This window comes from Lactuca saligna, chromosome 7, assembly GCF_052625555.1.
Source record: "Lactuca saligna cultivar CGN05327 chromosome 7, ASM5262555v1, whole genome shotgun sequence".
Taxonomy (NCBI): domain Eukaryota; kingdom Viridiplantae; phylum Streptophyta; class Magnoliopsida; order Asterales; family Asteraceae; genus Lactuca; species Lactuca saligna.
The window spans coordinates 150406898-150428693 of record NC_136423.1 but is presented as its reverse complement, the minus strand read 5'-3'; the positions used below and the strand labels follow the sequence as shown (position 1 = coordinate 150428693).

At 38.3% G+C, this 21796-nt stretch overlaps 1 protein-coding gene across 1 annotated transcript; it reads left to right on the top strand.

The window, feature by feature from the left end:
• Positions 1 to 18561: 18561 nt before the first annotated feature.
• LOC145007338 (glycine-rich protein) lies at positions 18562 to 20663 on the top strand. Its single transcript, XM_078966294.1, has 2 exons — positions 18562 to 18758; positions 19866 to 20663. Exons 1-2 carry the CDS (start codon positions 18562 to 18564, stop codon positions 20380 to 20382), a joined length of 714 nt encoding a protein of 237 aa, XP_078822420.1. The 3' UTR covers positions 20383 to 20663.
• The last annotated feature ends 1133 nt before the right edge of the window (positions 20664 to 21796 follow it).

The window sequence follows — 21796 nt, the reverse complement described above, 5'->3', positions numbered from 1 at the left end:
GCTAATATTGTATGAGATGATCCGATGAGAACTCAAATGTTTAGTTGAGCCAATATACGTTATAGTGCATTTGTGGCTTCCCTTATTTTAGTGAAATCATGGAACAAAAACATAACCCCGCTAGGTTTGAAGGATGCAATATGTTTAGCAGCCTAAACCTGAAATGTATCCAGGAAAATTATTATCATTAACCAATAAAGGTTGAGGTTGAGTGCCTCTGCTTAAGCATGTAAGTTTTGAGTGAAAAAAGAGAGGTACATGTAAAAAAAAAGAGAGAGAGAGAGAGAGAGAGAATTACGAAAAAGTTTGAAGAATTTTGGAGCAAATAAAGTGAAGATCAAAAGATCAAAATTCCAAGAAATTCAAAAAGTTGAATATACCAAGAAATCAAATCAAATAAGGTGGTGAATTCAAAGAAATCAAAGATCAAATTGTTAAGAAAGTGAAGAATTCCTAAAAAGCCCCATAGTGGTATCATATATTGTAATTCTAGATTATGTATGCTTAGGTTGCTCAACTAAAAATACCTTGAGGTTAGGAGGTTTTCTGCGGATGGATTCGGAGGGTTGCATAAAATGAGCCTTGTTCGGAAAAAGTGGGCAAGTGTTTATGAAGATTGTGAGTATTTAAAGTATGGGCGGGTACTTTAGGAAAATTTTAGACACAAATGCATGCGTTGAGGTCTTGGCATAATGGCTGAGTTTTAAATGGATTGTTTAGTGCAATATTGGTAAAATAAAAGTAATTTTCTTGGGGGCAAGCAAAGGCTAAGTGTGGGGTATTTTGATATGTGTATTTATATATATATATATATATATATATATATATATATATATATATATATATATATATATATATATATATATATATATATATATATATATATATATATTTATGCACTTTATCTTAATATTTTGGCCTTATTTATTCTATTTTAGAACTAAAAAGTACTCATAATACTTTTAATTATGTTTTGTAGCTATTCGTTGTCAATAAAGCACAAAAGAAAAGACTGAAGCGGAAACCTGACTTAGGAGCTAAAAGGAATGAAATATGCTGAAGAAGTGGATTACGCCCAGCGTAGTGCTCAAAAGCGCCGTACGCCCCACGTAATTAAAGCGTACGCGCCGCGTACTAGGTGCCTTCAGATAACTCCAAATCGCGTAGTAATCCTGTGTACGCCCCGCGTAATCTTATGTACACCCAGCGTACTTAGGTCGGCTACAAAGACTATAAATGTCAATTTTCAGCTAACCAGGAGGGGGATTCGACTTCTAACCTAATTTAGTCGACAATTAACTTCTGTTAAGCCGTTTTGAGGGTCTAGAAGGCGGCCGGAAGGCCGTTAAGCTAATGGGAGCGGCGATTGGAAGGGTTGGAGAGCGGATACGTGTCGGTAATCCTATGGGTTGTTAACGTGACCATGTTTAGCATTCCATTGTATTACTATTCTGTATTTAGTTTCTGACTTGGGTGTAAAAACCTTTTACTTTGAGTTTATGATTGAATGAAGCTTTGATTATTAGACTAATTGCTATATTAAATAGTTTGTTTGTGTTTAATTTATCTTGTCAAGCTTGTTAAAAGATCCTTACGTATTAATGATAATTATTTGCTGTTAATTGTTAAGTGAATTGAGTTGTATGAACACCTGCTTGATTGCTTGTCTCTTATAATTTTGATGACCATCGGGATTATAAGTCTAGGAATAACGAATGTGAAACTAGGATTAACATGGGAATAAGTAAGTTAATGTGTGAGCCTTGTTTGATGACCATCAACAAGAGGTTAATTGAATGTTTAATTTGGTTAACTATATTTGCAAGTCTTGCTTGATACGAATTGAACACTAGGAAGCATGTTGGTTTAACCAATTGATCATTGTTTGAATTGACTTTTTTGCTAAAGGATTAGTTATTGTGAACGCGAATCTAATCATTTTAGGAATCGGTGAACATGAATAAATGAATTTGTGTATGCAATTGTCTATGTTTTTAAGGTGGAATTTGTCTAAACCAAAGTACCTGAAGAGATTTGTTTTTCCTGTTAATTTATCGAGAATGGTTAATTAATTATTAGTTTGAGATTTATTAAATTATCTCTTTTATTCTTTTCGTGTGACCTGTAACCTATAATCAAATATATTAAATTAATCCACCGTTCCCTGTGATCGACACCCGACTTACCTAAGCTATACTGTAATCTGACTAGGTACACTGCCTATAAGTGCATAGTTAGTCTAAGTTTGTTAGGTTATAAATATTGAAATTAGTGGGTACTTTTGTGCACATCAAGTTTTTGGCGCCGTTTCCGGGGAACGGCTTGTCATTAATTTAGTTTATTTGATTATTCGTTATTAGCTTTAGTTAGTTTTTATTTTTAGTTGATTTTCGATGATATCATTTCACTTGTCGGGAAGGTTCTTGTTTTTATTTACAGGAATTCGGGATTGTACACATTGCTTGACGTTACTTTTTGCATGATTTTCGAGAATGAAAGCGATTTGGGAATTCTTGACTTGCTTAGCCTACTACTTTGTTGATTTGTCCAACTCAATCCTTGAGGCGTAGTATAGCGAGGCGTATTGTGGTGGTTAAGTGGAAGGCCGAGCTCTTGCTGTTCTTGACTAGTTAGGTCACTTCTTGTTCCGCTTTTAGTTAAAGGTGCAAGGAAAACAAAGGAAATATTCTAACGGGTCCCGAAAGCGGGTATTTTCGTAACCAATTCTTGCATGCAAAGGTTTTTGATTAACCGTTGTCGTTTGATTTCGACAAAGATAAGTGGTTATGATGACTCACATTTTTTTTATCACTCATCGTGAAGTCATCATTTGCTGAAGAAATTAAAAAGAAAAAAATAATAATAATTAAAGTTTAAGTCCCTCAATTAAATAATAAAAAGAAAAGGAAGTTAAATTAAAAAAAGAAAGAAATTTTTAATTATACTTACGCCCCACGTAAGTTACATTATGCCCAGCGTAATGAAACGTCTGATCGCGTATGAAATTTCAATGGGGATAGGGTTACGCCCCGCGTAACTTAGAGTTACGCCCCGCGTAACACGGCGACCAGGTATATCTTTTGACCCTTTGACTTCTTCTTTATTCTTTTCCCAATTCTTCTCTCAAACTCGAACCGTGACGGCGATTTCATTCCAACCTCCACGACTTTGCTTGTTTTCTTGTCAAAATCAACACACAAGTAAGCTTTTCGGTTACTCAATATCATGTATATGTGTTTAAATCGAAGGAATAAGTTGCATTTAGCCTTAGTTCGAAATCTAGGGTTTATGGGGTTCTTGAATTAGGGCTGATTTCGCAAATGTAAATGTTGATTGGGGCTTGAATGGACCGATTTCGGTTAATACACTAAACCCTAGGACCTAATTTCGTATAATTTCCGTTCCACACCCATCGATTTGACCTCGGGGACGTACGCCAAGCGTACCCCTGTTGACCTCGAATTCTTGACTGACTGCGAGTTTTTTTACTGCTACCCTTGGTTCTCTGATGAGACACGAAATTATGGGGGATGATTTTTAAGGATTGTCTCGTTTTTTTTTTGTCTACTGCATTTAGACCACGAAATTTTAACAGTTTGTTGCCCTGTTGTGTTTATTTTGAGTTGGGGTATGGTTTATGCACAAGTAAAAGAACCGACACAAATCTGTTGAGCCTGGATGTACGCCCAGCGTATTGTCCCCATCCAGACTCCATTTTGTTGTTTTAAAGTTTATTAATGCTACCATATTTTGTTTGGTTTTGTGTTTTTGTTTATTTGTGCAGGTTATGGCTCGAAGGACGCAAAGGACCAACCCACCCGAGGATGTGATTGACCATCGCTTTTTGCAATTTCCGCAAACGCTAAATGATGCTACCCGGGCGCGTTATGTCACCAACTTGAGCTTGCTTCTCACCAAAGAGATTGATATAGCACCATGATTCGATTGGGAATTGGCTATCAGGACTGGACTAGCTGCATTGATCCAGGGATTTTTGCAATACACGCACTCAGACGCGAGTGGTGTGGATTTGTTTGTGTGCCAGGGATGGGCACATTTGTTCCGGATCCAGGATCCGGTTTATCGGGAGTTTTTGCTGGAGTTCTACGCTACGGTTTCCTATGATCATAGGAAGGCACTCGATGACAGGACAGCTTTTGCCTTCAGACTAGGTGGAGTGAGCCGGGAATGCAGCGTGATAGAGCTTGCGACTCGGGTGGGTATTTACACAGCCGATGAGACGAGGAGTGTCCACTTCCTGGCATTCCTTGCTGATTGTCTTACGGAGCGGCCAGATAACTATAACGAGAACACTTTTTGGGCCGAGATTACCGGGGCAGTTTATACACCATCTGCCGCGCGAGGGGGGATGATTCGGTCTACTACCTACCGAATGTTGCACCGGTTGATTTCTATTTCTCTCACACATCACAAGAACAGTGAGAGAGTGCCTTCGACAGACCTTTATTTCCTATGGGCGCTAGTTACTCCCGGGAGGCACCTGAACCTTCCGGTTGCTTTGGCTGTATATTTGGGACGGAGGGCCAGGGGACTTAGGGGGGACAGCCCGATATGTGGAGGGCATTTTATCACGCGTTTAGCCCGGTCATATCAGTTGCTGACGCGTGAGATCACGAGATCGATGGTGTTCCACGACATGAGGCCGATGAGTCTTCAGCTGTTAGACTCGATGCGTGTATTGGAGAGGGGTGGAGATGGTGTCTTGAGAGTACGAGCAGACGATGTGGCGGATGAGGAGGGTGCCGCTGAGCCACAACCGAGACGGGTCCCGCAACGTAGACCTGCTCCTCGGGGAGCGCAGCAGGGACCTGAACCGGAGATCGATATGCGCTACTTAGCTCAGGGCATTGATCGTCTTGACATGAGGGTCAAGAACCTTAGCGACTATGTGGCACATGTGGACACGCAACAGCGGTGGCAAGGGAATGCATTGAACGCATTCTTTGTCCACCAGGGTTTTCAGTATTCGGTTCCCTACCCACCACCATTTCAGTCACGATATGATGGGGCCGGTACTTCTGGGACGCAGCAGGATGATGGAGATGATGAGTGATTTAGTTATCCTTTTATTTTTATTTTTATTTTGTGTTATTTTTAGTTTAGTTAAGTATTTTTATTTGGTGTGTAATAGATCTTTAATTTAGTTTAGTTTTTACTTTTGTTTTCCATGTTGATGCCCTTTGGTTGTTTAGATCTCTGTAGAATTTTCGCCCTTAGAAAGCTGGCAGTAAGTTCAACAGCTAGGTCCGACTGTTGCTAGAGAAAGCCGTGTGAGAGTTCGAAGATTATAGTCAAGACCCACAATTTGTCATAAGTGTGGGGTGAATCTTTATTAGAGTTGTATTTCGACGCGAGGAAGAAGTATCATCCCGACTGCCACGACATGGTTGACACTTTCCTTTGTTGTGGGGGATTTTTCATCGCGAGAAGAGGATGTCATTTTTGACGAGATGACGTGGTCGACACTTTTCCACGTCATGGTTTTTTATACATTGCATTTGTTTGCGATCTTTTGCACCACATTTTTTTGAAGATGGCGGTCTTGATTTTATTTTCCGGCACATCCACAAGCAGCAGTTCAAGTTTCCAGTGTTTCAGCAATATTTGAAGCAACCTATAGCAGCCCCATTCGATCTTGCCACAACCACCCAGGGGAGTCTGTTCCTTTTTCTCCCTTTTTATGTGCTTAATTTGTTTTAGCATACAATGAGGGCATTGTATGAAATAAGTGTGGGGTACGGGGTCGGTAAAAGTAAATTATAAAAATGAAATAATAGTTGGAAATTGCTAGATTTAGGGACATTTAAAAAATTAAAAGAAAATTTGAAATAATAGTTTAATTTAGAAAAATCTAGTGATAATTTAAAATTTTGCTAATATTGTATGAGATGATCCGATGAGAACTCAAATGTTTAGTTGAGCCAATATACGTTATAGTGCATTTGTGGCTTCCCTTATTTTAGTGAAATCATGGAACAAAAACATAACCCCGCTAGGTTTGAAGGATGCAATATGTTTAGCAGCCTAAACCTGAAATGTATCCAGGAAAATTATTATCATTAACCAATAAAGGTTGAGGTTGAGTGCCTCTGCTTAAGCATGTAAGTTTTGAGTGAAAAAAGAGAGGTACATGTAAAAAAAGAGAGAGAGAGAGAGAATTACGAAAAAGTTTGAAGAATTTTGGAGCAAATAAAGTGAAGATCAAAAGATCAAAATTCCAAGAAATTCAAAAAGTTGAAGATACCAAGAAATCAAATCAAATAAGGTGGTGAATTCAAAGAAATCAAAGATCAAATTGTTAAGAAAGTGAAGAATTCCTAAAAAGCCCCATAGTGGTATCATATATTGTAATTCTAGATTATGTATGCTTAGGTTGCTCAACTAAAAATACCTTGAGGTTAGGAGGTTTTCTGCGGATGGATTCGGAGGGTTGCATAAAATGAGCATTGTTCGGAAAAAGTGGGCAAGTGTTTATGAAGATTGTGAGTATTTAAAGTATGGGGGGGGTACTTTAGGAAAATTTTAGACACAAATGCATGCGTTGAGGTCTTGGCATAATGGCTGAGTTTTAAATGGATTGTTTAGTGCAATATTGGTAAAATAAAAGTAAATTTGCTTGGGGGCAAGCAAAGGCTAAGTGTGGGGTATTTTTATATGTGTATTTATATATATATATATATATATATATATATATATATATATATATGCACTTTATCTTAATATTTTGGCCTTATTTATTCTATTTTATAACTAAAAGGTACTCATAATACTTTTAATTACGTTTTGTAGCTATTCGTTGTCAATAAAGCACAAAAGAAAAGACTGAAGCGGAAACCGGACTTAGGAGCTAAAAGGAATGAAATATGCTCAAGAAGTGGATTACGCCCCGCGTAAAGTTGCATTACGCCCAGCGTAGTGCTCAAAAGCGTTGTACGCCCCGCGTAATTAAAGCGTACGCGCCGCGTACTGGGTGCCTTCAGATAACTCCAAATCGCGTAGTAATCCTGTGTACGCCCCGCGTAATCTTATGTACGCCCAGCGTACTTAGGTCGGCTACAAAGACTATAAATGTCAATTTTCAGCTAACCAGGAAGGGGATTCGACTTCTAACCTAATTTAGTCGACAATTAACTTCTGTTAAGCCGTTTTGAGGGTCTAGAAGGCGGCCGGAAGGCCGTTAAGCTAACGGGAGCGGAGATCGGAAGGGTTGGAGAGCGGATACGTGTCGGTAATCCTATGGGTTGTTAATGTGACCATGTTTAGCATTCCATTGTATTACTATTCTGTATTTAGTTTCTGACTTGGGTGTAAAAACCTTTTACTTTGAGTTTATGATTGAATGAAGCTTTGATTATTAGACTAATTGCTATATTAAATAGTTTGTTTGTGTTTAATTTATCTTGTCAAGCTTGTTAAAAGATCCTTACGTATTAATGATAATTATTTGCTGTTAATTGTTAAGTGAATTGAGTTGTATGAACACCTGCTTGATTGCTTGTCTCTTATAATTTTGATGACCATCGGGATTATAAGTCTAGGAATAACGAATGTGAAACTAGGATTAACATGGGAATAAGTAAGTTAATGTGTGAACCTTGTTTGATGACCATCAACAAGAGGTTAATTGAATGTTTAATTTGGTTAACTATATTTGCAAGTCTTGCTTGATACGAACTGAACACTAGGAAGCATGTTAGTTTAACCAATTGATCACTGTTTGAATTGACTTGTTTGCTAAAGGATTAGTTATAGTGAATGCGAATCTAATCATTTTAGGAATCGGTGAACATGAATAAATGAATTTGTGTATGCAATTGTCTATGTTTTTAAGGTGGAATTTGTCTAAACCAAAGTACCTGAAGAGATTTATTTTTCATGTTAGTTTATCGAGAATGGTTAGTTAATTATTAGTTTGAGATTTATTAAATTATCTCTTTTATTCTTTTCGTGTGACCTGTAACCTATAATCAAATATATTAAATTAATCCACCGTTCCCTGTGATCGACACCTGACTTACCTAAGCTATACTGTAATCTGACTAGGTACACTGCCTATAAGTGCATAGTTAGTCTAAGTTTGTTAGGTTATATATATTAAAATTAGTGGGTACTTTTGTGCATATCATGATCAAAGGGGACTATTTGTGTTAATTAGTTATATTTATATGTGTTGGGCTCATGATCCATGTTGGACCAAGTTTACATATGGATACATAAAGAGTTGGGCCACATGAACCATGGATCATAAAACCCATGGGTATGGATTTGGGTTAAACCCATAACCCTTTGAATCCACCATATAAATATGTTGCTTCATGACCAAAAACATGTGCTTCTTTTCTTAGAGAAATATGGAGGTGTTTTGGTGCATGGAATTCTCTCTCAAGGGTCACCTTTGTTCTAGGTGAGTTGTGATTCCATTTGAGGTGCAACACTTGGGGCACTAAGTTCTTAAAGGCCAAAGTCTTTCTAGCAACACCAAATACATCAAGACTTCAAGCCACATAAAAGGTATGTTACTCTAATTAGTATCTTGTATTGTTTATGTCAAATTGCTTGCTAGTTATAGGCTTGATACCTTGGAAACACCTTTGCATGTATAATTAGTGAAAACATAGATCCAAGGTATTTAGGATTGTATGTGCACCATAGGATGTTGTAGTATACTAAATCACATCAAGATTAACTTAGGATGTGTTCATGACACCGCCAAAGTGTCTTTGTACATCCTAAAACATGTGTAAGCTTTAGAGGTCCATTTGTGGACTCAATATCAACACCTTAAACTTAGGAGTCACTATTATGATTAGAAAATCAAATACTTTTCATCTTATCAAAAGCGAAGGTAAAGCTTAAGTATATGACAGAAATAGTGGGAGCTCTATTGCCTTTAGAGTGTTGTTCATATGTGACAATCTCCCCACTTAGAAAAGTAAGGATATTTGATTAAGGAATTGTTTATGAAAACGTGGAGGGTATATAGAGATAGAACAAACCACTACCGCAACATCCCTTTTTATTATTCTCCTTTCTTCCTCTATCTTTCTTCAAAACTCATATATTCCCTTACCCTTGTGTTTCTTTTGACCAAAGTGATGGGTTTTAGCCATAAGAACTTTCCTATGTGTGCATGCAAAACCCTAATGCTTGGATCTAGGCTTTCTAATAAACATGCTTTTGAATCCAAGACTTATAATGGCTAATTAGGTTAAATAACAATATTGAAACAGATCTAGAATCATACCTTTGAATCCCTTGTTGATCTTGTTTGTCTTGGAGCTTCTAGAGTCACAATTGTCACTCCTCTAATGGCTTACAAACACCAATAGCAAGCAAGATGATTTAGGAAAGAGGAGAGGGGAGGAATTCGACCAGAGGTTCCTTGCTTAAGGTTGTGTGTCGAACTCCCTCATCCACAGGGTCTATTTATACTATTAGACTACTTAAGGGCTTCACCCTAAACCCTAATTGGATAATCTTCTCTTAAGGCTATCTAAATCCATTCCATAGATAACCCTATGGACGATTTTGAGCTATCCTAAAGCTCTTAGAATCCGTCCAATGTGTATCCTAATGGATTTATAGTCTAAAGTCTAACTATCAAACAATTGACAGTTTATACCCTCTTATTTAATTAATCTCTTTAAGTCACCAAATTAATACCAATTAATTTATGACTTATATTAATCAAATAGCTAAATATTATTCCTTATAATATTTACTCTCTCTTAACAAATCATCCTTCAAGTTGCTATGGTGAAGGCAACCCAAAAGGACCATGCACCACCGAATATAGTTATAGCCTTAGACACTATTCGAACAGTCTCGATCTCCGATTTATTTGACATAGAACTTAATCGAACACATCAATTCAGTTCTGACCGGGCCCGGCACATAAGTCAAATCAAATCATCGAGTGGCCAAGATATCTCTTCTACCCTCTTAGGATAAAATTTACAGATAAACTTTGACTTATATGCATTTACTTATTCATTAACCAACTATACACAACAATGCGTTTTATAACATCAAGTTACTGATGCGTTTTCGCATTATCAATGCACAATCAATTAACAAATAATAAACCATATATCTAGGTTTTAAGACTATATGATATTATCGTCTCGCGATCACCTTTTATATCGTATTCCATAAGGTGATTCCAGCAAGCACGGGTTTATTCCAATGCTCAAAACCAGTTCATAAGCACTCATGAACGTTGCAGCAACCCTTGCTATGTCTAACACCATTTAGACACTCTACACACCAATTCATGACAATCTTCATTCATATCTACTCCCAACATATGAACGATTGTGGACCATTCGAATAATTCGATTATTCCTAATAAACTCAATTATTCTGGAAGTCAAAACATGCAAAGTGAAACAATAGTTAAACAATTAACATGTGACAGTAACTTTACTCATAAATAAAACTCCTTTATTTAATCATCAAATGTTAATTACATTTATCTATTATACGTTTCTAATACTATCTAATCTATGCTAATATCATCCTTCAGCCCAATACTCCTAGCATGCTGCAAGTGCTTAACCCTACTCAGTCCCTTCGTAAGCGGATCTACTGGGTTATCTTCTGATGATATCCTCTTCACTACGAGTTGTCCTTCTTCTACACGATGTCTAATGAAGTGATATTTTCTATCGATATGCCGAGATCTACCATGATCCCTCGGTTCCTTGGTCAAGGCAACTGCACCTTCGTTATCACAGAAAATCTCCATGGGCTCCTTTATGGCCGGCACAACTCCAAGATCACTGATGAAGTTCTTCAGCCATATTGCCTCCTTCGACGCTTCGCTCGCTGCGATGTACTCTGATTCGCACGTTGAATCAGCTACGGTTTCTTGCTTGGAACTTTTCCATGTCACTGCTCCTCCATTTAGGGTAAAGACCCAACCCGACTGCGAACGGTAGTTGTCCCTGTCGGTCTGAAAGCTGGCGTCACTATACCCTCGCACCTTCAAGTCATCACTCCCTCCAAGGACTAAGAACCATTCCTTCGTCCTCCGAAGGTACTTAAGGATGGTCTTCACCGCAATCCAATGTGCTTTGCCAGGGTTCCCTTGATATCTGCTAACCATGCTCAAAGCGAAGGCTACATCAGGGCGAGTACAAGTCATAGCGTACATGATTGAGCCAACTGCGGAAGCGTATGGTACTCGGCTCATTTCTGCTATCTCAACTTCGGTACTCGGACTTTGAGTCTTACTCAACTTGGCATTTCCTTGTATCGGTAGTTCTCCCTTCTTTGAGTTTTCCATACTAAAACGTTTTAGTACCTTCTCCAAGTAAGTATTCTGACTAAGTCCAATTAGTTTCTTACTTCTTTCTCTTACTATCCTTATTCCCAAAATGTAAGAAGCCTCTCTGAGGTCCTTCATAGCGAAGCACTTCCCGAGCCAGGACTTAACCTCCTGCAGAGTCGGGATGTCGTTTCCTATGAGTAATATGTCATCGACATATAGAACGAGGAAGCTTACTATACTCCCACTGGCTTTGACATATACACAAGATTCGTCTTCTCTTCGTACAAATCCAAACTCTTTGACTTTCTCATCGAAGCAAAGATTCCATCTGCGAGACGCTTGCTTAAGTCCATAAATGGACTTCTCAAGCTTACACACTCTATTTGGATGCTTCGGATCCACAAACCCCTCTGGCTGAGCCATGTAAACATCCTCAGCCAACTTTCCGTTAAGGAAAGCGGTCTTGACATCCATTTGCCAAATCTCATAATCATGAAATGCGGCAATTGCTAGCATCACTCTAATAGATTTAATCTTCGCAACTGGTGAGAAGGTCTCATCATAGTCAACTCCGGGAGTTTGAGTAAAGCCCTTCGCAACCAATCGCGCTTTATATGTGTGTACGTTCCCATCCACGTCGTTCTTCTTCTTGAAGATCCACTTGCACCCTACGGTCTTACGTTCGGGCACGTAATCAACCAAATTCCAAACTTGGTTATCGTACATGGATTGGATCTCGCTATCCATCGCCTCTTTCCATTTCGCAGACTCCGGGCCTGCCATGGCTTCCTTATAGCTATTAGGTTCATCAAGATTTACTAGTGTACCATCACTAATATACGTGTCCCCTTCGGTAGTAATATGAAAACCATAAAACTGGGGATGAACTCTAACTCTATCGGAACGTCTAAGAGGTAAGGATTCGTCAATCGGTTCAACCGGAGTTTCCTCCTCGGGTTGAATGCCAGCGGTAGATGTTCCTTCATCTATCGACTCTTGAATCTCTTCAAGTTTGATTTGCCTCCCACTGTCTCCTTGGCTTATGAGTTCTCGCTCTCGGAAAACTCCTCTCCTCGCAACAAAGATAACATTATCTTTCGGTCTATAGAAGAGATATCCAAAGGAAGTTTGCGGGTAGCCGATGAAAATACATCGCTCACTTCGAGGTTCAAGCTTGTCGTGAGTATCTCGTCTTACGAAAGCCTCGCAACCCCAAACCTTGATATGTGCCAACGAGGGAGCTTTCCCCGTCCACATCTCGTGAGGTGTTTTGGCAACCTTCTTAGTAGGGACTCGGTTAAGGATATGGGCGGCAGTCTCTAAGGCATACCCCAAAAAGAAGATAGGTAGTGAAACACGACTCATCATAGAGCGAACCATATCCAATAAGGTTCGATTACGCCTTTCTGCCACACCATTCAACTGCGGTGTCCTAGGAGGCGTCAATTGCGAAACTATTCCACACTCCTTGAGATAATCGTGGAATTCAAGACTTAGGTACTCTCCTCCTCGATCAGATCGAAGCATCTTGATTTTCCTGCCCCATTGATTCTCCACTTCATTCTTGAACTCTTTGAACTTTTCAAAGGTTTCTGACTTTTGCTTGATTAAATAGATATACCCATATCTACTATAATCATCGGTAAAAGTCACATAGAAACGGTTCCCATCCTTCGTGGTTGATCTAAAGGGTCCACATACATCGGTATGTATTAGGTCTAATAGTCCCTCATCCCTTTCACAAGTACTCGTGAAGGGTGACTTAGTCATCTTTCCAAGTAAACAAGACTCGCATGTGTCATCTTCCCTAAGGTCGAATGACTCCAACACTCCATCCTTTTGGAGCTGGGCTATGCGTTTCTTGTTGACATGTCCAAGACGACAATGCCACAAGGATGCTTTATCCATACTAGTGGAAGAATCAATATTCAAAACATCATTTCCTAAGTTATCAACAATCATAACAGTTTCATATATTCCATTACATGGTATAGCTTCAAAGTAAAAGACACCATTTAGATAAGCCAAAATAGAACCATTCTCATTATTAAAAGAAAATCTAAATCCTTGTCTATATAAACCATGAAATGAAATGATGTTTCTAGCCATTTCTGGCGAATAGCAACAATTGTTCAAATCTAAAACTAAACTATTCTTAAGCACTAAAGAATACACTCCAATCTTGGTCACAGGCGACGATCTTATGTTCCCCATGATTAGATTGATCCTTCCTTGCTCCACATCCCTACTTCTTCTTAGTCCCTGCACATTAGAACAAATATGATAACCACAACCGGTGTTAAGAACCCAAGAAATAGCATGATTAGAATCGTTAGATTTGATTGCATATATACCTGCGAAAGATGGCTTGATCTTTCCTTCCTTGATGGCTTGCAGGTAATCCGGGCAGCTTCTCTTCCAATGTCCTATCTTGTGGCAGTGGTGGCACTCTGCCTCCTTCGGGTTAGAGCAGGGCTTAGAGGGATCAACTTTGGTCCCACTAGAAGAGGAACCATCTCGGGATTTCACCTTTCGATAGTTATTTGAAGAAGCTTTCCTCTTCTTTCCCTTCCCTTGACCAATAGCCAAGACAGGAGCAGCGGATGGATTGGGAGTTGGTGCAACAGACTTGTCCTTGAAATTGCTCTCAGCAACCCTCAAGAGACCTTGGAGTTTACTTAGAGTGACCTCCTCTTTGTTCATGTGGTAGGTCATCCTAAATTGATTATACATCGGAGGCAAAGAGTGAAGCACCATGTCGATCGCCAAGTCTTCACCGAAGTCAACATTTAACTTGCGAAGGCGGTCGACATACCTTTGCATCTTTTGCAAGTGCACGGTAAGAGATTCTCCATGACCCATCTTAGCGGAAATCATGTTAGTGAAGATCTCGTAACGCTCTTGTCTCGCGTTTTGGTGGTACCTCTCCAACAAGTCTTGATGCATCTCGTATGGATACATGTCCTCGTAGGACTTTTGGAATTCGGAGTTCATGGTGGCGATCATGATGCAATGTACTTTCGTTGCATCTCGCTCATGAGTTTCAAAGGCGGTGATTTCGGCGGGAGTAGCAACTTCGGGGTTGATTTTCTCGAGCTTCTCATCGAGGACATACTCTTTATCCTCATAGCGAGCAATGGTGCGAATGTATCTTATCCATTCGCTAAAGTTCGTTCCATCGAAGGTGACCTTTTGGCAAAGGCTCATCAACGTGAAAGAACTAGCAGCAGCGTTGTTTGCGTTTGACATCTATAGAAAGGACAAAGATTGATTAGAATAAGAATCCCTAATTATCACCCAATAAGAAAAATTAGGGCTAGGATCCAACAATAACATTTGCATACTAGAAAAGGGATGCCGTAATCTAACATGCAAATAAATTGAAGGTAAGTGAATGACGATTCACTAATTCTCCATCACAAAACTTAAACTATTAGTCCTAAGTGTTTTCGAGAATTCCTAGGTTCGTATGAGATTCATTGAACTATTCAATGGCATGTTTAAATCTCGATATGCCCCTCTTGTTTGTGACTGGGATGCCGAGGATCACAAAGCGGGTGTGAATTACCATGCAAATTCACATGGTGCCTTCATTGTAACGATCACCTATTCGATGTGCCGGTAAACCACACACGCTCCATCGAACTATGATGAACAATGAATCACCCTTTTCCACCTTCGCTTAGAACCAATTAGTGTGCCGGTAAACCACACACGCTCCACTAACATCTTAGCAAGGTGCAAAGTGTAATTTCATGGGATTGCATCAATTCACTTTTCCTAAAGTAACTAAGATTGGGAAATTTTTAAAAAAGTTTAGTTACTTCGTATTTCTTATTATACTTTTAATGCGAGGATGAGGTTGCCCTATCCTACCCGTTCGGCTAACGACCCTCCACCAATCAAGCAAGCGGTGGGTGTGAGTGTACACCCATTAAGCGCCATTTTATAGGCCGCAACCTTATACCCACCTTATAGATCGGCTTCGTGAATGAGGCCTACTAGCGGTAAGACTAGCATTTAGTTATACATATATATATATATTATTCTAGTAATATCATATAAGTATAGGGCTGCATTTTAAACTTTTCAAAATCTAGGGTTTGAAATTTAAGTTGTCTAAATTAAAACTTTTAATCACAAATATAAATTTCAAAACTTTAGGGTAGGTTTTAAACATTTAAAACATGAAGGATCAAATAACAAATAATTCCAATTAACAATTAATATTCTAATTATCTTTATTTGATTTATCTTGATTTCTTTGAAGATAATTACCAAAATAATTAATCATTATCATATAAGGAAATTAAATATTTTATTGGATGATAAATATCTTTAATTAGATCAAGATAATAGTCATATTTATCAAAAAATCGGATTTACATTGATCTAATATGATTAAGGTAAGTTTCAATAAGATAATTATGAAAAAATCCCGAATCTGGCCCTTCCTGACGCCTGGACTCGCCGAGTGCACAAGGGGACTCGCCGAGTCAGGCCTACTCAACGAGTCCACCTTGGAACTCGCCGAGTCAGTGACTCAAAACCCAAAAAATCGAATTTTGCAGGTTTGTTTCAGTTATTCAAGCAACAATTTAAAGAAAACCAATCTAGGCTCTGATACCACTGATGGGTTTTAGCCATAAGAACTTTCCTATGTGCGCATGCAAAACCCTAATGCTTGGATCTAGGCTTTCTAATAAACATGCTTTTGAATCCAAGACTTATAATGGCTAATTAGGTTAAATAACAATATTGAAACAGATCTAGAATCATACCTTTGAATCCCTTGTTGATCTTGTTTGTCTTGGAGCTTCTAGAGTCACAATTGTCACTCCTCTAATGGCTTACAAACACCAATAGCAAGCAAGATGATTTAGGAGAGAGGAGAGGGGAGGAATTCGACCAGAGGTTCCTTGCTTAAGGTTGTGTGTCGAACTCCCTCATCCATAGGGTCTATTTATACTATTAGACTACTTAAGGGCTTCACCCTAAACCCTAATTGGATAATCTTCTCTTAAGGCTATCCAAATCCATTCCATAGATAACCCTATGGACGATTTTGAGCTATCCTAAAGCTCTTAGAATCCGTCCAAGGTGTATCCTAATGGATTTATAGTCTAAAGTCTAACTATCAAACAATTGACAGTTTATACCCTCTTATTTAATTAATCTCTTTAAGTCACCAAATTAATACCAATTAATTTATGACTTATATTAATCAAATAGCTAAATATTATTCCTTATAATATTTACTCTCTCTTAACAAATCATCCTTCAAGTTGCTATGGTGAAGGCAACCCAAAAGGACCATGCACCACCGAATATAGTTATAGCCTTAGACACTATTCCAACACAAAGTCACCTCCCAACCAACAACACTAGATCTCGATTATGTTGTCGTCGTTCCTGGCCTTGGACCAATTATACTTCTATAGGTCGACTAGGCTATCTTTTCCATTCTCAAGATCTGAAAATTACAACCTGTTTCTCTCTTTTTCTCCCTATAATCATGTAATTAAAAATCAAGAATCATAGGTACTTCTCATACCTGTTCATATCTCACCCAATTGTATTTTGATTTTACAGGTGGATATTAGCTAAAAAGACGATGTATAAGGGTCGCTTTTTTCTCCTTCACACATGTTTCAAAATAAGTATAAAGAACATGGGTTTCTAATGTTGGTGTTCTTAGTGGCGGAGATACAGATGGTAGTAGCTTATGGTGGCGTGAAAACGGTACCTTGAGATGTTGCTCAAGATTAGTTTAGGGTTTCTTCAAAAGAGACGGGAGAGATATATTAGGTTTAGAATGGGTGAGGTTTATTTTCTATTTTAGTATTAGTAAATGATTGGTAAATATTAAAGAAAATGAAAATTTTAAATAATAGGGTAAAATAATCATTTCAATTTTCATAAGGACCAAGTACAAAATGAAAATACTGAATAAGGACCATATCTACAACATTTTCAAGTTTTGAACATTAGCCACATAAAATGACAAATCACAAGTGCCATTTGGAAACTTTCTCTTATTATTAGTAAATAAATAAATGGAGTCACCTATCCCACCCACCCTACTCTTGAACTTGTTAGTGTCCCTTTTCTTATTTTCTAGATATATCAACCACAACCACCTAAATTTTTCATTAACCACCACTTAAATTTGTCATCAACCTACAGTTGTCATCCACCGCCATCACATTTGTATATCCAACCTAAAAAAGAAACCAAATTGAAATCATAATTCAAACTCAAAAATTGATCTCAAATCCAATTGTTTACAACCTGAAATTGATTTCAATCCCAATCTTTGAAAGCATGAAACAACTACTAACCTAAAATTCGATCTAAATTCAATTGTTTAGACCCTAAACTTATTGATGTATATTTTGTAGATACAGTGTTGAGGCTACCAATGCAAACAACAAAGTAGATGATGAGGGTGTCATATATGTTGGGAACCAATAGAGTGTGTGCGAGAAAACACATATGGTGAGGAGTGGTGGTGGTGGTAACTTGAGTTGTTGGTGGAGTAGAATTAATACGGGAGTTGATTGGTGGTGGGAGGAGAATGATTGGGGGAGGCGGAGAAGATGAAGCGACAAAACATTGCCAGAAGTAGTTGTGGTGGCCAATGATGGAGCAGAGATGGTGGTTGGTAACAGGGCAGATGAGGTGGGTGACCAAGGAGGTGAGGAAGTCGATCGACATGCCTAAGGGTTTGGACAGAATGAGAAGTATGATGGCTCAAGTTTCTTATTTCAGTTTTATGAAGAAAACAAATTAAAAATGGTCCTTGAATTAAAAAAGGTATTATTAAATTTTGTCCAAGGGTAAAAAAAAATATTATTTTACATTAAAATTAACAGAAAATACTAACGGTGTTAAGGGAAATGAAAATATGTGATTGATTTGCGGGGATAAATGGTGTCAAATTTCCTAACTTAGACGAAAGTGTAGAAAGATGTATGCCATGGGGACCAAAACTTAAATTTGCTCTAAAATAAAAGATAAAATTGCAAAAATGGTCCTTGTTTTTGTCAAAATTATGTAGTTTTGATCCAAAAAAAATTTGATAGTGCCTTAGTGGTCCAATTTTGAAAACATGGTGTGGTTTTGGTCCCTATGGTTGTTAATTTTGTTGTATTGGTCCATATCGTACATGAAATGACAAATATGCCCATCGATGTAAATCCAACTTCACATTCGATATGAAGGCTCTTGGCTTAAGGTTCCAACAGAAGATGAATTAACTTGAGATGATGGAGGAGATGGAGCCGCCCATGGCAAAAGAGAAGTCTGATGATAAAGAAGCCCTAGTATTCAAAATCGGAGCTCAGGCGGACTTAGAAGAAACTACGACGGTGGATAATGCTGATGGTGGCTTTAAAAGCGCGCGCGCAGGGGGGGGGGGTTGGAGAAGCTTCACCATTATTGGCCATCCGAAACCATGTTTCGAGTAGTGGTGATAAGATGTTGATGGAGGAGATCAAGAAGTTGAGGATGACGGTGGAGGGAATGATCAAAGAAGGGAACGAACAAGTGGGAGGGGGTGGATTGACGATTCTTTATTTTTTATTTCAAGTTTAAAAAAATATAAAATAAATTAATTTAAGTATTTCAGCTATTAAATAAAGTAAAAAAAAAAATACACATTATAAGGGTATAATTGTCTTTTTAAGTGTATAGAGATCAAAATCAATAAAAATATCCAATTTCAGACTATGAGTATACCACCAAAATTTTTTGAACCAAAACCACAGAATGTTGCCAACCACACACGAATCATTTTTGCAATTTTGTCAAAATAAAATATAAAAAAACTCATTATAATGGCGTAGACGCATTTCATATGTGCAATTGCTACTAGTCATATGGTTTGGTGAAATTTGGTAAATAATGCCTTATCCTTCAAGTTCATTCCTAGTTTTCCAACATGATTCTATCTACCAAGAGATCATGCCAATAGACGATGGTCCTGTGATCCAAAGTGACTTCACCGGGTAAAGTAGTCCATTGGACCATTGGCAAGCAACCAAACAATCTTAGCAGCACACACAGAAAGAGTTCAAATTACCAGTTAGAAGACAATCCGATTGTTTGATGTTAAACGTTTTAGTCATCTACATTCTTAACTGGTTAATGCTGCTTTTGAAACAAAAAGTTCCATAATATTCAGTAGGTGGGCATATGCTAGGGATATGAACCGTATATCATTAACTTAATTGTTCTTGAATTCCCTGAAAATTGCAGGAGCTTTGTAGCACACACCTCCATTATTTTACTCCTTTTTCCATGCTCAATTAACTTCTGATACAAGACCCACAATTTGATCCTAGGTGGGGACAGAGTGCACCCTAAGGCACCCCCACCCCAGTCAACCCCACGCTGTCTCTATGATTTTGGCTGGTGGGGTAAATCTAGTTGTCGTACTGAGTGCTAGAAGTTTGGCCTTTATAAACTGAGGACATAAATGCACACCAAGGCCTACAGTAAAGCATGCTGCATTTTGATCAAATATGAAGGTAGTACTTGTAGCATGCTTGTGGGTTCTTTTTTTTTATAGCGTAAATGGTCAAGAAAAGGAAGTGGTTAGCAATAACATATCTTCTGCGGATCATGGAAAGAAAGCAACAAGAAACGGAACTGTAAATAGTATTGTGATCGACAACAAAGGAAAAGATAATGGAGGAGGTGGATATGGATGGGGGTTTGGTTGGGGATGGGGTGGTGGAGGTGGTGGAGGAGGTGGCGGAGGAGGAGGCGGGGGAAAAGGAAATCGTGGTGGCGGAGGTGGTGGAGGAGGAGGAGGAGGAGGAGGTGGTGGTGGATGGTGGAGATGGGGATGCAGGAAACACCCAAGAAAGAGAAGTGGCAGCCGTAGTCGTCATCATGGTGAGCACAGAGACTTTACTCCAATCGGGGAAAACTATTACGTGACCGGGGAATTTGCAGAGTGCATGGGAGGAGGGCGGTGCAGAGGGATGAGATTGGACTGCCCTCTTCACTGCGCCGGCCCATGCTTCTACGACTGCACATATATGTGTATACCTCACTGCCGCAATCGCCGCCACCACCGGTAACCTACTCCGGCAGTTCCTGTTATGTTTTTTTCTTCGGTTTTCTTCATGTTTGTGTCAGATTCCCCACTGGATTACAAATGTAGTTGATTTTCTTGTTCCATTATTCTTGGATTTCATGATTAGGGTTTTTTCGTAGTGCGGTTATTTTGGTTTGTGGCGAGCACCACTTTTATAGTGGTTTTAGACTTTTAGTTAATTTAGATCTCATTCATTTGACCATGTTGGTGTAAAGTGTAATGGTATCGTCTTTTGATCAATTGAGTTTTCGAAAACTTAGCTTATTGTCTGAAATTAATATGAATTAATGAACAGGGATTTGATTAAAACCAAATGGTCGGATATATGAATTTTATTATGGAGTAATGATTTAAAATGGTAACGTATGGGATAATGATTTAAAATGGTAATATATTTTTAGATTTATACATATTTGTTTTTTGAATTTTTTTCGTTTATATTTTTCCAATTCAACTTGTTTAACAGTACATATTCGATCCTTATAACCGCTACTCCATGTAACTCGGAAAAAATTAAACAAAAGAACATGACCTTTTTTTTATTAAAGATATAACGACTTAAAAAGGTTATATATTTTTTGATTTTTACATATTTGGTCATTGATTTTTTTTGTTGTCTATATTTGCCCTTCCAAATTGTTTGATTGTACACATTCAGTTTTTATGACCGTACTACTAGAAAACAACCTTTAAGAACACGCAAACCATCACATGCACGTGTTTACGATACGCAAAAATGTGTGTCCTAAAAATAATGTCATCTCTCCTAAAATTTGAAGATTCGGGACCTGCATTTTTGCGTGCCTTAAAATTATTGTCACATAAATAAAACTAAAAACACGGAAGGCGCCTATAATAAAATGTGTACCGTGAAAACCTGTTGTTTTATATTTTTCAAAAGCGTATCTAAGTTCTAACTATTAATTCTTATAACAAAATTGCGGCACCTCTTATTTTGCTCATTCGTCTCTCTCAAAAACCCTAGTTTACCATTGTTCTTTGCTCGTCGGCGATCTCATCTAAAACCTCGTTCTTATGATCACTAACTATCATCTTTCTCATGGCGTCACGAGATCTGGACATTGAAGAAGGAGGCGGAGGCGGCAACCTCAAGAACAATGGCAGAACCCTTATTAGTAGCTATAGCAGGAAAAGGAAAAGAAAATCCCAAAAAATTAGAAAACAATTTAGGCGGGTTCATTTCATCTCCCTCTCCCATTCGTCTCCACTCTCTGCCATATATGTCAATCAGCCGTAGTTATTGTCGGCTGCTACAAAACCACTATGACCATCTCTTTCATCACCCACCACATTCAAAATCGATGAAACCTTACCGTCTTCTACTTCCAACGCGTCAAATGGGATGCATTTATGAAAAGATAAAAGTGGCAAACAAA

What these genes read in the sequence shown, in the direction of transcription:
- LOC145007338 (XM_078966294.1), top strand. Translation starts at nt 18,562, where the DNA reads ATGGAGGAGATGGAGCCGCCCATGGCAAAAGAGAAGTCTGATGATAAA. An exon ending in CATCCGAAACCATGTTTCGA is followed by an intron (nt 18,759 to 19,865) that starts GTAGTGGTGATA and finishes TTTTTTTTATAG; the next exon opens with CGTAAATGGTCAAGAAAAGG.